The sequence below is a fragment of the Rhipicephalus microplus genome, chromosome 5 (genome assembly GCF_043290135.1).
Source record: "Rhipicephalus microplus isolate Deutch F79 chromosome 5, USDA_Rmic, whole genome shotgun sequence".
Taxonomy (NCBI): Eukaryota; Metazoa; Arthropoda; class Arachnida; order Ixodida; family Ixodidae; genus Rhipicephalus; species Rhipicephalus microplus.
In genome coordinates this window covers 157,803,562-157,821,031 of record NC_134704.1, presented here as the reverse complement: position 1 = coordinate 157,821,031, position 17,470 = coordinate 157,803,562, and the positions used below count along the sequence as shown (strand labels likewise).

General features: G+C 46.2%; 1 protein-coding gene across 1 annotated transcript; it reads left to right on the top strand.

The window, feature by feature from the left end:
• The first annotated feature begins 15,284 nt into the window (after nucleotides 1–15,284).
• LOC119173654 (arylamine N-acetyltransferase) lies at nucleotides 15,285–16,070 on the top strand. The gene has a single exon (XM_037424450.2). It carries the CDS (start codon nucleotides 15,285–15,287, stop codon nucleotides 16,068–16,070), a length of 786 nt encoding a protein of 261 aa, XP_037280347.2.
• The last annotated feature ends 1,400 nt before the right edge of the window (nucleotides 16,071–17,470 follow it).

Below are 17,470 nucleotides of genomic sequence, written 5' to 3'. Positions count from 1 at the left end.
CTGAGGGTGAGACGTCGTGTCGCTACGACGCCGTAAGCCATTCGAGAGAGGACAACAAATACACCATCTTCCTTGGAAGCGACCACGGCGGCCACCGCTAATTAAGCGAGCAGTTCGGTGGACCCTTTGAAGTATGCTGTCATTAGCTTGGGACCCCTCGACCAGCGGCGCACACACGACGAGGTAGAGCCCCGCTGGCGCCAACTTGGACTGCAGAGTCGCGCCTGTATATTGGCCGTTCACGTTGGCCATGCATCCTCATTCCCCTCGCTAGATGTGTGTGATATGTGATTAAGCAGTACCATCTGAACGTGTTCCCTGAACTAGGGATCTGGGGAGCACATTCATTTATAATGAGCCACCCGTCGCATTTGCAGGAGCGCCATGTAGAGGAACGCCAGATTCGAAAGCTCGCCATGTAAGAAAGAGCTCGTCATGTACGAGAGCTCATCTTGTATATAATGTAAATAAACCCTCTTCAAGCCTCTATTCCTCCTGCCTCGACAACTACATCCCAGACATCCGGTGCCTGCGATTCCCGGTCACAAAAAAACGGTACTGAATGACCATGGGTGGCGAAACAGTAAGCTAAATTTGGAATTTCATGAAATCCAGGTAACTGAAAGTGAGAACCTACTGCAGAAGGTGAACACCTTGGCTGACATGATGAGTCTGCCAAAACTCTCCGATCTGGAAGTCACTGCTATCTATCGCTTGTGAGTGAGACCAGGAAAATTTCAAGTATAAATGTGAGGTACACAAGAAAGGCAGTTAGGGACCAGTTGTTAGAAAAGCGGCACAGATTGAGAGAAAATACTTGTAGAGTCATTGGGATGGAGAACTTGACCAGTTACAACAGGCAGTTGCTTAATGCCGCGAAACAGTGGGCAAAAGACAATGGCTTTCAGTATGGATGGCACAGGAACGGAAAAGTCCTCGTGCGCACAGTCAATGATGAGCAAGCTGTTCTTGTGCGAAATGCGAACGACTTTCCTGCATTATGTTGTTCTGTTCAACTGCAAACTCTTGCAAATCTTCTCATGATGGATGAAACAAAAAATAATCTTTTTTTTTCAAGGACTAAATGTCATTGGCTCCACTGAACATAAAAAGTCCTTAAAATGGTTGCATTTAAATGTTTGTTCTCTTAAAAATGAAATAGATGACATTAAATTTTTTTCACCCATGCATTTTCATTCATGTTCTACGTCATACTGCTTACTGAAACGTGGTGCAAACATAAGGATGAAGCACTCCCTTTCACTTTTTATCAGTCTGTTTGTTCAAACCACCCAACGCGTTGTGGGGTCGGTGTTATGTTTCTGGTGAAAGAAGGCACGCAATGTGAATTGGTTTCTGAATTTTGTGTTATGTGGGATGATTTTGAAATACTTACAGTTCGATTCGGTAAATATCTTGTTTTCTGTGTGCTATAGGCCACCAGACAAAAACCTTGATGGCTCCTTTTGTTTCTATGAGACGCTTTTACGCTTTCGTTAGATAATGCGTATTTTTGGTATTGGGAGGGGACTTTAGCAGTGTTACGTTATTCAACTGCACACCACAACAAACTATGAATGCAGTTATTGCATCAAACGGCTTTAATATACTATTAGTTCACCGACCAGGATTGCAGAAAATAGTGCAACCTAACTAGATATGTTCATTACAAATGCCAACGATAATAACTTCTTTGCAGGAGTTTTGTCTGAGGATATTAACCACCATCTTTCTATCATCCTCTTTATAAAAAGAAGCACCTTACAAGAACGTAAGCAGCAGACGGTAACCTATTAAAGATATCGCATAATCTAGCCTAACAGCTTTTAGAAACGAACTCCTTGGTAGTAGTCTGAATGAGATCCTTCCGATGAAAAACGTGAACTAAGCTTACAATACATTCTTAGATAAAATCTTAGATATTTATAAACGTCACGTTCCAGAATTGAACAAGGGAACCCGTAAGCCATGGATGACCCCGGACCTGCTCAACAAAATTAAACATAAAAATGACCATTATCAAAAATTTGTTGTGAATAACAATTCTGACATATTAAAAAGATTATAAGGTATACAGCAATACGTTAATTTAGGAAATCAGTAAGCGCAGATTGCACTACATGCATACCGAAATAGAAACAAGACTCACGCCTTATGGACGAAGCTGAACTTATTTTTGAACCGTGGTACAACACGGGCAAATGTGGAGAGCGTTTTCCGAAAGAATGCAGACAGCAAAAATCAGTGTTTTGTTTTTAAGAAACGACAAAATGATATTCAAAATTACAGGCACATATCTATTGATCTGGTGTTTTTGAAAGGGTTAGAAAACCTTGTGCATCGTCAACTGTACCAATCTTCAGAAAAACACGACGTGATTTCCTCAACTCAGTTTGGTTTCAGGAAGCATCGATGGACGGAAATGGCATTATTAGAACAAAAAGAGTTCATATTATCCGAATTTGAAAATAAACGTGCTGTACTCGGTATGTTTGTTGATTTTAGTAAAGCCTTTGACAGCATTCAGCATTCCACGTTGTTTGAAAAGTTGCAGTGCTATGAAATTCGTGTTCATGTACTAGACCTAATAAAAAGTTACCTTAAATATCGCTAACAGGCAGTTAAAATAGATACAAAGTTTTCAGATCTCAAAACCCATTACTAAGGGTGCACCTCAGGGAAGCATCCTTGGAGCCCTTCTTTTGCAGCCTATATAAATGATTTACCTCGTATTTATCCAGATGCTAAATACGTCTTATGTGCTGATGATGTCTGCATGTTTGCTTCAGCTGAAAATAGCATCGCTCTAGAAGAAAAAATGAACCAGTTTTTTTGTGTGTGAAACTAAAGCTCTGGTCTTGCTGTAATAATTTAAAGATAAACCCTAGTAAGACAAAGACGGTACTATTCCAACCTAAAAATAAGCTCAATATTAAAAAAATACATCTCAAGTATGGCGATATCTATATTGAGCTAGTAAATAGCATAAAAATTTTTGGAGTTACATTTTCGAACAATAAGCTTTGAGTGAACACATTCACAGAGTGCTGGGTCGGTGCAGAGTTATCTCGCGTAGTGGGTATGGTGTAATGTGGCAAAACTGTTCTACCGTACAAGGTAAAACTCTTACTTTATAAACCACATTTCTATTCACATCTTACATATTGTTTCGTGCTATGGGGGACTAAAACTTACACGAACTTGCAAAAACTGTTCCTGATGCAAAAGAGGTCTATTAGAATCATTTTTAACTTGCCGTAAGATGCTCACACAAGCGAATTGTTTTAACAGGCTGGAATACTACCCGTTCATCGTCTCTACAAGTTTAAGTTATCATCGGCAATCAGGCGTTAATTGAAAGAAAGTCGACCTTTTTTGTATTACCTCTCAAACTTCAGCGAAATAGTACATTGTTTGACACACGAAATAAAGAAACATGGAAAATAAAACTTTGAGAACCAACTACTCCACAGATAAGTTATTCTACAATGTTCCTACGTTACTTAATAATTATGTGACAGCTGCATAGATTTTTTACACTGTACACAGATTTAATTGCGTGATATACACATGTGTAGTTTTAAGATTTCCTTGCAGTTGCTGTATTATCACGGTTGCTATTTTTATTTTTGAATTTTCGACTTGATAATATTACCTGTATTTATTTTTATATATTTATCTATTTGGTGTTGTTGTTATTGTTGTTTACTTCACATCGCTGATTGTTTGCCACTGCTGTCGTGTTAAAAGGTGGCTGTGGGCCTTTGTCAAGTTGCCTCTTTTGGAGAGCAGCTCTTACCGGCACCTGTACTTCATCAAACTCTTGATGAAAAATAAACATTATTATTATTATTATTATTGATATTGTTATTGTAGGCATTCATTAAGCACATCTACTATCTTTACACATATTCATCATTATGAGTGGTCATTATCTTCATCTGCTGTGGGGACTTCGCTTGTCTGAGTTCTGTGCCTTGGGTGTGGTCATTTCATCGTGTCTTCTGGGCCTAATAAAGGTTGCCTTAACCGTTACAACACAAGTGGTGGAGTGTGCTCTACAATCTTCCGTCCTCTCCCAGCCCGATCTGCAACCTGGAGCTCCGCTCAGGTCGTCGTTTGTGCCAGGTGTCCGGTAACATGCCTCAGGACGAGCCAACCGACGCTTCTGCGTCTACCTCCACGGCCCCGGCTACCGCGGCCTATCCATCGTGGATTATCACCGCGCACCAGCGTGAGCCGCCCACGTTCGCCGTACTTCGAGGTGAAGATGTGGAGGATTGGTTGGACCAGTTCAATCGAGCGAGTTCCACTAACAACTGGGATGATCCTACCAAGCTTCGCCGTGTTTCTTTCTACCTCACAGGCGTAGCGAAAACATGGTTTTTTAATCATGAAACGGACATTACGGACTGGACACGTTTCAAGCAACAGCTTCGCCAAATTTTCGGCACCTCGAAGGTTCGTGCAGCTCTCGCGAAGAAGACACTGAATTCTCGCAAGCAACAATGCTGTGAGTCCTACACATCGTACATAGAAGATGTGCTTGCTCTCTGTCACCGTTTCAGCACGTCCATGTCTGAATCAAAGAGAGTTCGTCATCTATTGAAAGGAATAGGCACGGTCGCGTTCAATGCCTTGGTCATTCAAAACCCGACTACAGTCGCTGACGTTGTTGCCACGTGCCAACGCCTAGAGGAACTTGAATTCCAACGGTTACCGCCGGACAGCTCTGAAAACACTACCCCGACTGATGCCTCATTGCGTGCCATGATCCGGGCGATTATACGGGAAGAGCTGCAATCTTTCGGCCTCTCAACGACACCTGGTCCACCTCCCCCCTCCAACACTGTTTTGCGCGACGTTATCAAAGAGGAGTTGGCGTCCATGACCGGGCCAGCGTATGTAGACTCTCCAGTACCTCGACTCCAGTCGACGTACGCACAAGTCTTCGCTGGCTCACCACCCGTGGTACAACCGATGCCCGCAGACTCGACGCCTGTCCCGCTGGCCTCGTTAACTCCGAGTGTGACTAGCCAGCCCTTTCACCCACCATGGCGGCCGCATCGTCCGATCTGTTATTACTGCGGCTATTGGGGCCACATTGCACGCGTCTGTCGGAAGCGTCAGTAGGACGAGCGTCGAGGACTCGACACCTACGGACGGGATGATGGGACAAGCTGGTACCCTTTCCAACGTCGTCCTTATGATCCGCCGCTACGTCGCTCACCGTTTCCAACTGCGACATCTGAGCCAACCAGTTCTTACCGCTCTACTAGACGCCGCTCACCCTCACCCCTCCGCCGTTCCACGTCTCCATTGCGACCTGTCTCGTAATTCACCAACCAGCGCCCGGAAAACTAACCTCTGCAGATTTGGAGGAAAAGCTGCATCGAACGAAACGACAGAAATTCCTCCAGCGCGTCCATATAATACGATATCGGTTATAAGAAAAGGTGTGTACGAGGACGCTTTAATAGACACTGGTGCTTGTTTGTCTGTGATTGATCGTTTTTTGTGCTCACGTCTGCGAAACATCACCACCCCTTATGATGGACCTACACTGCACGCTGCTCAAGGGGACGCCATTAGACCTGCCGGTATGTGCACCGCTCGAGTTTTCACAGCTGGTCTTCTTCATTTTGTGCAATTAGCTGTGCTGAGTTCGTGTGCCCACCAGCTTATTTTAGGCTGGGATTTTCTGTCTACGGCGAACGCTTCCATCTGCTGTCGAGAGAATGTTGTTCATATAATGGAAACTGACTATGCCCTGTATGCGAATGACAAGCCCGTTCGCTTGCTCGCTGCTGAAGACACCGAGCTACCACCTGGTCATCAGCGGATAGCTGCCATCATTTCTAATGTGATCCACTCTGGTGACGTGTTTGTCCGACCATCTGCACGCTGTCACGCATGAGGTATAGCCCTTGCTTCAGGTTTAGCGCGATTCCACAATGGCTCCGGACTTCTCTACGCTACAAACCAGACTTCTGAGAAAATTCTCATTCCTAAAGGCACCACAATGGCTTGCGTTTCTGAATTTCAACTTGTCTCTGTTGTCCCGCTTATGCCAGCATGTTCTGACCTTCCTTCTACTGGACGTTCATCAAGCGTTTCTGTTCTTGCTGCGACTATTAGTCCAGAACTGACCTCTTCACAGACAGATGACTTGCTTGCCTTGCTACAAAAGCATAGGAGATTGCTCGATGCCCATTCCTCATCTCTGGGACAGACGTCCATTATTAGGCATCGTATCCAGAATGATGGCACTTCCATCGTTCGCCGTCGACTATATCGCGTCTCTTCGTCCGAGCGTGAGATCATTGAACAAAATGTAGCCGATATGCTGCAACGGAACATTATACGTCCCTCCGTGAGTCCTTGGTCATTCCCTGTTGTTTTAGTAAGGAAAAAAGATGGCTCCGTGCGATTTTCCGTGGACTACAGAACACTTATTAAGATTACCCAGAAGGACGTTTACCCCATGCCGCGCATTGAAGATTCTTTGGATTCACTGCAAGGTGCTGAGTACTTCTCATGCCAAGACCTGCGTTCAGGTTACTGGCAAATACCCATGCACGAGGATGACAAAGAAAAGACAGCGTTTTCAACACCATATGGGCTGTACGAAGTCAACGTCATGCCATTCGGCCTTTTCAATGCTCCAGCAACATTCGAGCGGATGATCGACACAGTTTTACGGGGCTTGAAGTGGAAGACTTGCTTGTGTTATTTAGACGATATTGTTATTTTCTCGTCAACTTTCCCTCAGCACTTGCAACGACTGGACGAAGTTCTTACGTGCCTTGCAAACGCAGGCCTTCAGCTGAACACCAAGAAGTGCCGTTTTGCTAGCAAGACGATAAAAGTGTTAGGCCACATCATAAGCAAGGACAGTATTCGTCCCGATCCTGACAATATTTCCGCTGTCCAACACTTCCCGCGTCCTGAAAAAGCCAAAGATTTGCACAGTTTCTTCGGCCTCGCTTCTTATTTTCGCCGATTCATTCGAGACTTCGCCTCAGTAGCTTTACCATTGCACACGTTGCTCGTGTCAGGCGTTGCCTTTGTGTGGTCTCCTGAATGTGAAGCGGCGTTTGCCCAACTGAAGTGTGCACTCACATTCGAACCAGTCCTCTGCCATTCCGACGATACCGCGCCTACGCTCCTGCATACAGACGCTAGCGGCCGAGGCATTGGTGGAATTCTCCTACAGTGAGACAAATCGTCACGTGAGAAAGTCGTCGCATACGCGAGCCGTGCACTGACCCCTGCCAAAAAGAATTATACCATCACCGAACAGGAGTGCCTAGCAGTCGTACGGTCGATACAAAAATTTCGACCTTCTCTCCACAGCCACCACTTCACTGTGGTTACGGACCATCACGCCTTGTGATGGCTCTCGACAATCAGGAACTTGTCCGGCCGCCTTGGTCGCTGGATTCTTCGCTTACAAGAATACGACTTCACAATCAGGTACGAGTCGGGAAACAAGCATCAAGACGCCGACGCACTTTCGCGTTGCCCGCTCTATTCGGAGTCACTTAACAAACGCGCCACTGCCGCACTCGAGAAGCTTTCGGCCGTCTCTTCCCTACATGTTTCGTCATTAACTACTGTAGACCCAACTTCTCCAAGCGAGTGTGGTTTGTTCTTATCGCACCAACGTGCTGACCCTTACTGTCGCCGCACCACGGACCGTTTTGAAGGGACTTTCCGACCCCCTAACGCCCGTCTTCGCCGACAGCTGACGCAATTCAAGCTCAACAACCACATTCTGTACCGTCATATCTACCACCCTGATGGTCAACGCTGGGTGCCCGTTCTACATCGCTTTCTTCGGGCTCCAGTTCTCAAGACATATCACGACGACATGTCTGCTGGACACATGGGCTTTCAGAAAACGTATGACCGCATAAGATGTCACTACTACTGGCCGGGCTTGTCCACCTGTGTCGCGAAGTACGTTGCCTTATGCGCTCTGTCAGCGTCGCAAGCTACCTACATCAACTCGAAGTGGACAATTACAACCGCTTCCGTGTCCCCTGGTACTATTCGAGGTAGTTGGCATTGACCTGTATGGCCCGCTTCCTACGACTGTCACGGGCAATCGATGGATAGTTACAGCTGTCGACCACCTGACCTGCTACGCCGAAAAAGCTCCTGTGCCTTCTGCATCAGCCTCGGAAGTGGCCGACTTCATCCTTCGAGCAATAATCCTTCGCCACGAAGCTCCTCGTGTAATCCTGAGTGACCGTGCAAGAGTGTTTCTTTCAGAACTCGTTGAAGAAGTGCTCAAGGCATCCGGCACTACACACAAAACAAGCTCCAGTTACCATCCTCAGACGAACGGCCTGACTTAGTGCTTTCATCGTACACTGTCAGATATGATAGCGATGTATATCGAACCCGACCACAGAAACTGGGACACCATTTTGCCATTTGTTACTTTTGCGTATAATACCTCTGTACAGCGCACAACCGGTTACTCGCTGTTCTACCTCGTCCACGGTCACTTCCCCTCTCCTTTCCTCGATGTTTTCTTTCCTCTATGTATCCCGCGAATCTTTCCACCAGGCGAAAAACTAGTGCTGGTGTTTAAGAGGGAACTTTACCAGCCGACATTTAGAGTCGCTGAAGTTTTCGTTTCACGCATTCAAGGTCAGTGCCCGAATTTTTATTGATATATGCCGGGTTTAACGTCCCAAAACCTTCATATATTATGAGATATGCCGTAGTGAAGGGCTCTGGAAACTTCGACCACCTGGGGTTCTTTAACGTGCATCCAAATCTGACCATACGGGCCTACAATATTTCTGCCTCCGTCGGAAATGGAGTAGCCACCACCGGGATTTGATCTAGTGACCTGCGGGTCATCAGCCGAGTACCTTAGCCACTAGACCACCGCGACGGGGCAATGCCCGAACTTTGCAGAGCGCGTTGCTTCCTAGCAATGGGAAGTCACCCCATTGAAATACACTGCCTACACGTATTGCTTGGTAGTTCGCGTCCTGGGTCGTTCAGCGCCCTTCTATGACACTCGATGGTCGCGCCGAAACGCCGTACAGTACAACGCTTGAAGACCATTTCTCTGAAAGCACCGCTGCTCTCAGTGCACAGTTGACCACTTCCGAAAATGAGAATGCCTCTTGTCACAGGCAGGCAGCTTCATCGAAATAACGTGCCAGTGGTTGGTGTGGAAGACCACTTATTTCTGGCCTTTTCTGACAGTATTTCTGGCCTTTCTGTACTACTTCATAGACCCCTTCAATGAGCGCTTTAAAAGGCATCGGCCCACCTTGGAGATGCTTTCTTCGTTTCTGCCATAGAACATTCCCGAATATATCATTCTTCCCACTGCCGAGAAGTTTACTTACGTGTATATTCTAACATTATCTCAACTTCAGCATTGCAAGGGAAGTTATCAGTATATGCTGAGCAATGGAAGCGAGAAAACCAAGAACCGCTCAGCACGTCTGCGATGCAAGCGCCTGCGAATGCCCAGAGGTATTGTTCCCAAACGTGCAACTTCTTCTCAAGATTCCGGCAACTCTGTCGGTTAGCACAGCACAAACAGAACGGTTCTTTTATTGCTGAGACTCCTAGGGTTTACCTGAGAGCTGCAACAACACATGAAAAATCGTTTGGCATTGCTATCTGAACATTAAACATGAAATAAATGTCTGTCCTTCAGCGGGAACGTAGTTAGCTTCAGCTGGATGTGTGTGTATTATCGACCATTTGCGCCAGCTCAATCAAGGATTAATGTAACTGAAGTCATGCTTGAATTGCGATGTTCAGAACAACAGCAAAAACATAGCTGTTAATAATCAATTATTGGGGTTTAACATCTGAAGGGCGACTTCAATGCCAAGGCAGGGAAGCAGGCTGGAGACCAGGCAGTAGGAGATCATGGCACCGGTACTAGAAACGCCAGAGGGGAGCTATCAGTAGAATTCCCAGAACAAAATAGTTTATGGATCTTGATTACCTTCTACCGAAAACGAGAAACCATAAGTGTACATGGAAGAGCCTTAATGGCGAAAGTAAAAACGAAATAGACTTTATACTTAGTGCACAACCACGCATCGTGCAGGATGTGGAAGTGCTTTGCGAGGTACTATGCAGTGACCATAGATTGATACGGTCTCGAATTCGCCTATACTTGAATAAGGAACGACAGAAGCTGATACGCAAGAAGCCAATAAATAAGCTAGCACTGAGAGAGAAAGTACAGGAATTCAGAGTCTCGCTTCAGATCAGGTACTCGGCTCTTATCGAGGAAACCAGTTTTAGCGTTGACGCAATGAATGATAATCTGACAAGTATCATTACGGAGTGTGCAGTGGAAGATGGAGGTACGGCTTTTGAACAGGACACTGGCAAGCTGCACCCTGGAGACAAAGAATCTCATCGGAAAACGTCAAAGCATAAAAGCTGCAAAGAAAACAGACAAAATAGAACTGAATATCTTTTGAAGTTGATTATTAAGCGTTAGATATCTGATGTAAGAAGGTATAACATGGAGAAAATTGACCACGCTCTGAGGAACGCAATAAGCTTCAAAGCAGTGAAGAGAAAACTTGGGATAGGCGAAAACCAGATATATGCACTACGGGACAAGGAAGGCAAAGTAACCACCAATATAGATAGGATAATTATAATAGTGGCGGAGTTTTTCTGAGTTCTGTACAGTAGCCGGGACAACAACGACCTTAATATTAGAACTAACAGTAACCCAGATGGCATCCCATCAGTAGTAATAGAAGAAGTCAGAAAAGCTATATAGTGAATGCAAGGAAGCAAAGCTGCTGGTGAGGATCAAGTAACATCAAATCTACTAAAAGACAAAAGACAGATTGTGTAAGAAAAAGTAGCTACCCTGTTTACGAAGTGTCTCCTGACGGGAAGAGTTTCAGAATCTTGGAAGAATGATAACTTCATCTTAATAGATAAGAAAGGGTATGACAAGTACTTGAAGATTCACAGGCCGATCAGGTTGCTCTCCATCGCATACAAGCTGTTTATAAAGATTATTGCTAGCAGAAATAAGACAACCGTAGTATTCAATCAACCAATGGAACAAGCAGGATTTCAGACAAGCTATACTGAACAATAGGCCACATTTATACTATCAACCAGGTAATACAGAAATGCTCAGAATACAGCCAACCAATATACATAGCTTTCATAGGTTAGGACAAGGCGTTTATTTCAGTACAAATATCAGCAGCCATGCGGACACTGCGGAATTATGGCGTCTAAGGAGCATATACAATCATCCTGGAAGAAATATACAGGGGATGTGTCACCACCATAGAGCTTTATAAAGAAATCGACAACATACCAATCAGAAAGGTTAAACATCAGGGGGATGCGACCTCCCCAATATTGCTATTTACCGCCTTCTTACAGGAGGTTGCCGAGACGTAGAATTGGAAGAGTTAGGAATAAGAGTTAACTGAGAGTACCTTAGTAACCCATGCTTCACCTATGACTTTATATTGCTGACAAACCCAGGGCACAAATTGCAACTCATGATCACGGAGTTTGACAAGGAGAGCAGAAAGGTAGGTCTTAAAATTAATCTGCAGAAAATGAAAGTAATGTACAACGACCTCAGAAGATAACAGCGCTTCGGAATAGGTAATAGCACAGTTTAAGTTGTAAAAGACAACGTCTACTTAGGACAGGTAATAACCGTGGAGCCAAACCACGAGACTTAAGTAACTAGAAGCATAGGAATGGGGTGGAGCACAATTTACAAGCTCAAATCATGATTGCCACAGAGGAAGGTATATAACAGCTGCATCCTGCCGGTACTTAGCTATGGCACGGAAACTTGGAGACCTACAAAGAAGTTTCAGCTTAAGTTTGTTGTCACACGTATCCCGAAGGAGTAAGGCCACCAGAGTGGGTTCATTCTTAACGAGCCGCAGGGCACGCGTTAACCGTCGCCATGGCGAGAACACAGTACTGCTCAAGGTCGCAACACTTTATTATCTGCGGCAACACCAAAACGCAGTACGGAGCCCGTTTCAAAGGTGCGGCGGGAAAGAAAATGGGCTTATTTTCTCCACGGGCGAGAAGTACTACACAGGGCGTAGTGCGAGCACGTCTCCGTGGTAAAAGTGATTCACCGAGACACCGAGACCAAGGCTCCGTTGCTCGAGCGAAGGCAAAGACGCTCGCGTTGGCTTCGGATAGATACGGGTCGGCGTAGCCTGGCCCCGCACTAGGAACCCGCACCACTCTTCGGCCTAGCGATCGGAAAGAGGGAGGGGGCGACTTAAGGTAAGCGTTCGCTGCGGGCGCAAGGCGCTGTTGGCAAAGTCCAAACGAGCCCCAAAGAGAGCTGACGGACGAAAGGCGTGCTTACACCCATGTCGTTCCCGGAGAGGTCTCTTTTTCGCTCCCTACGCGAGCGCGCGCGTGCGCAGCGCCACAGTCGACATCCGCTACCGGGTGAGAGGGGTTAAACGTCCCTCTCCGTTCTCCCGACGCGGCTGACCGTGGAGGACGGGAGTTATGTCGGGACATGAGAACGGCAGAAAAAGCGGCAAAGCCCGCGCCAAGGCAGCGGGCTCAATTTCCACAAGTTGAGGACGACGTAGAGAGCGATGGAAAGAAAAATGATAGGTGTAACCTTAAGAGACCAGAAGACAGCAGAGTGGATCAGGGAACGAACCGGGGTTAAGGATATCGTAGTTGAAAACAAAAAGAGGAAATGGACATGGGGCGGGCATGTATCGCGTTGACAACATAACCGCAGGTCATTAAAACTAACTGACTGGATTCTCAGAGAATACAAGCGGGTAATAGGGAGACAGAAAGTTGTGTGGGCAGATGAGATTAAGAGGTTTGCGGGTATGAAATGGCTGCAGCAAGTAAAGGACCGAGAACCCATGGCGGAACATGGAAGACGCCTTTGTCCTGCAGTGGACGTAGTCAAGCCGATGGTTATGATGATGATGATGAACATCCAAAAACTACAATATGACTACGAGAGACGCCGTAAAGGGGTGCTCCAAAACTGTTAGCCCTTTGCTTCTTTCACATGCGCCTAATTCAAAGTGCATCGGCCTAAAGCGTTTTCGCCTACATTAAAAATACGACAGGGATTCGATTTCGCTACCTGCGGGGCAGCACCAGAGCACTATAATTACTGGACCACCCTGGCGGGTAGTAAAAAAGGCGGTCTTGGTAAAATCAGTATGCGCTACTTCTCGTCCAGCTGTAAAGAAGCAACTTGAACTGTATGAAACAGATTCCCAAAAATCACTTTGACGGCACGGCAGAGTGATTCTGTTCTCTCCGGTTGCCTACTCCTTGCTTTTCAGTGGACTCTTTCACTTGCAGACGTGGTTAGCAGATACGAACAGTGTGAACGACAATGAAAAGACACAAATTCGCATGTGGCAATTCTAGGAAATTTGGGTAATATATAAGGCACTTGTTTTTGCATGCAATGCGCAGGAGAATCTTTGCGTCATTTGAAAAAGATAATCAACAGTATTACGCTTTGTAATGTGCCTGTTTGCAGAGTGACACATTTCTTCTGCAAAGTTTCTTTCATTTCTTGAAAAAAAAATATGGTTATGTATATTGCTCGTATTTTTACATGATAACACGCCCACCTGTGTTTCTCCATTCTATGCATTTCTTGTCCTGCGTCATGTCGCTTGTTGCAGAAACTGCTCGGAGTGCCCTTCTAGGCTTGTCAGTGTAGACAAACGAACAGATGAAGCGTGTCAATATATATTTAATTTGTCTGTAGTTTTTCACCATTACGTTTCCTATTCTTGTGCTGTTTTTCACAGTACTGAACAATAAAGCTTGTGCTCACTACAGCTGCCCACACTGCATTTCACATTGCGCTGCTTTAGGTTTATGACCACCATATTTTTATTTATGAGCCTAAGTTACATGATGAGTATTTTAGTAGGCCTTTTTAATGCTGTGATTAGCCTGCACATTTCCCTGCGTTGCACCTTTGTCACTAGACAACACTTCGGAGTGCCTATACGTCAGGGCATAATAAAGATATGTAAAAATATATTGTACACCAGCATACACCAGCCGAGTTAGGAGTAAACCAGATATTCTGTCACGCACGTGCGCGTGTTTGCGTGTGTGTGTGCGTGCGTGTGTGTGTATATAGATGTTAGCAAGACAGGCGAAGGTTAAATAGAAACGTTATTTTTTGGCTTGAGTATATCTAAGCACACATACGAAGAGCCGCACTGTAATATGCTTGAACGTGGCCTAACAGAGCTTGGAACTGTGTCTTGCTATTTCCATTAAAACGAACCTCTCTCTACTGAAAATTATCTTACTGATCGACTATGCATGGCGAGATCTGTTCCGGCGGGTACAAGAATGACCACCGCATGAGCATTATTCCCGTCGCCAAGTCAGCTTAGAACACTCGCGGCCTAGGTTTGTGCCAAAAATCACAAAGTATGCTAAGTATTGAGAAACACCCCAATACTTTTTTTCGTATATAGACATTATTCGTTGTAAAAGCGCCAAGCAATAATTAATGATATTGTGATAGTAGCAGCGTTACTTTCAAAATCATTTCAGCGTGAAGCGACAAAAAATAGTAAGTTGAGTGAGTGGCAGGGGCAGGGGTGGGGGGTGTCAGACGAAAAATTTCAGGTGAGGGTTGAGCCCCCCCCAACCCCCCCCCCTCGGCTACGCCACTGACTGTCTGCATTATAGTGTGACACCTGAACAGTGGCCCGCGAGGGAGGGGGGTAAGGAGGAATTAAAGAGATAGGGAGGATTAAATAGGACAGGATAGATATGAGGACACCTACATACAGAAGTAATGAGTAGAGAAAGAAAAAACGACACGGTCGAAGGAGTCCGAGGACTCCTTCGACCGGGGTACAGCTCAGTGATAGCTTCCCGGCGTCAGGAGATGGCGGAGGGCAAGCCGGTCAGCCGTAGCAGCGCTGTTGTCATAGATCGCGGGGGCACAACCAGTCGGCACGGAATCCAGCGTGATGGCGCAGCTTGTCAGGCCTGACTGGCTGCGACCGCCTTCGCTCCTTCGCAGCGAGTTCGCTCCTTCGCTCCGCGCTGCTTAGTGAGTTATCTCCCCCCTATATCACTGCCCTTCAGTCGAGGTGCACGGTTGGCCTTCCCTTTGTACAGCGGTGTTTGTTGCGCATCTTATCGCTTACGCTGCCTTGGGAAAGTCGTCGCCTCAGCGTCAGTCCGAGAGCTGTTTGGCTTGTGTGAACTCTTGCGGGAAATTTAGTCACTGTTCTTGGGAAATGGATCCGTTGACCGCGCAGCAAACAAACGAGTACTTGGCATTTCTCGGCGTACCTAAGAAGGAGCCTTTCAGCGCAGACTTGTGTTCGCTCCAATCCCTCATAGAGGCGCACCTGCAACGCATTACCTTCGAGAATATCGACGTTTTGCTGGGTCGATCGATTGCACTGGACGTCGACTCGCTGTTCGCCAAGGTGGTGGAGCGCGGGCGTGGTGGCTACTGCTTCGAGCTCAACTCCCTGTTCGCTCGTCTTCTGCAAGCTCTGGGCTACCAGCTGCGTTTGCGCATGGCCCGAGTTCGCTGGGGTCTTCCTCGAGAAGCACCTATGACGCTTCAGCAGCACGTAGTGCTCATTGTGGACCTCCCCGAGGGCGAGCACCTTGTGGACGTGGGATTCGGTGCGGCCAACCCATACCTTCCGCTGCCCTTAAACGAAACGCAGGTCAGCGTGAACCACCCGTACTGGCTGCGACAGATCGGTGCTGAAGCTGACTGCGAACCTGGTACGCTGGAACTTTGTATTCGAGGCCGTGATGAGTGGATAACGCTGTACCGCATAGAACCGCGCGATCAGCGCTGGCGGGACTGTGTCCCACTAAACTGGTACACTTGTACGAATCCCGATGCTACAATGAGACGGGTGCTCATGATGGCTCGCACTGATGGAGAAGCATGGCTCAGCTTGTTTAACGGTCGGTACAGGCGTCGTCTGCGCGTCTGTGGTGGCAACGCTGTGCAGAAGAGAGAGATAAAGGACGTAGACGAGTTGCTTTGCCTAATCTAAACTGAGTTTTGCCTTCGGCTGTGCCCGAACGATTTGGAACCACTGCGTAGTCGTTTGGCAACGATTTTCCTCGAAGAACCTCGCTTTTGACGGGGTATAACCTACGGCTGCTTGCGGCTGATCATGTCAGCCATACCGACGCACAAGGAGTGACTCAAATGTGGAGCATCACAGAAGGACCCACTCTTATGCACTATTCTGATCACTCGTACTTACGGCCTAACAGCAGCATTTTACTATGTTAACGGCCCACAGTTATGCGCGGTACCTTAACGGGTGTTCAAGAAGACGTATCAAGCAGGACGGCTTGCCCCGTACTTCAAACAATCTTATGCAGTGTTGATACCAAGGAGTGACAATAAGATTAAGCTTAACAAAGTGACAGGCTATGGGCCAATTTCGCTGACAACAGTAATTACGAAATAATAATGAAAGTATTAGCGAGTAGATTACAGGATGCTATCAGCGATTTAGCAGGTCGACGACAGGCCTGTGGTATAAAAGGAAGCTCGATATGCACAAATATACATGTGGCTCGAGCATACTTGATACGTGTGATGCTGATTTTAGGAAAGTTTCTATGGTGCAAAGTGACTTAGAAAAGACCTTCGACAGAGTATGTCATGATCTCTGGTTTTTAATTCTTGAGTATGTTGGAGTGGGCGCAATAATAAAAGAAAGCGTTAAAATGACATACAACAACTGTACGACTAACCCCATTATCAATGATGAGTTGACAGAAGGAATCGAAGTGCGCTCCTCTGTGCGTCAGTGTTGTCCTCTGTCACCTTTTTTTGTTTGCAATGTATTTAGAGGCGTTGTGCAAAAAATATTTACCGTCCAGATGTACGTGGCTTCAGCCTACGAGGCTGTGAAGGGCGCTCATTAGCTTACGCTGACGATGTTGTTGTTTTCTGCTCTGGTAAGGAGTGTTACAGCTTCCATGAAAATTAGTCGTGTTTTGTGACATGACAGGTAGCAATGCAAACCTCAGTAAGTGCATTGGTATATGGCATGGTCTGTGGCAGACAACGCTGCGAGTTTTTGAAAGCATGCAGTGGACACGCACACCTGTGATTTACCTTGGTGTACCATTGGGCACACATCGACACACCAGAGATTTATGGAATGGTAAGATACAACAACTGAAATCTCGACCTCATAAATGGAGAGGATGCACCTTCTAAATTTTCACACGTGCGACCATTTGCAGGATCTTCATTGCGAGTAAGCTTGTCTATCTCCTACAAGTTCTGAGGTGCTCGAGATTGAACTTTAGGAAGTTACATAGAGTATCTGCGTTTTCTTTTTTTGGGGGGGGGGGGCCATCAGAGTATGAAAGGGCAAGCAGAAACAACTTGTTTCGCAAGTTGAGTCGGGTAGGTCTAAAACTGCGGTAT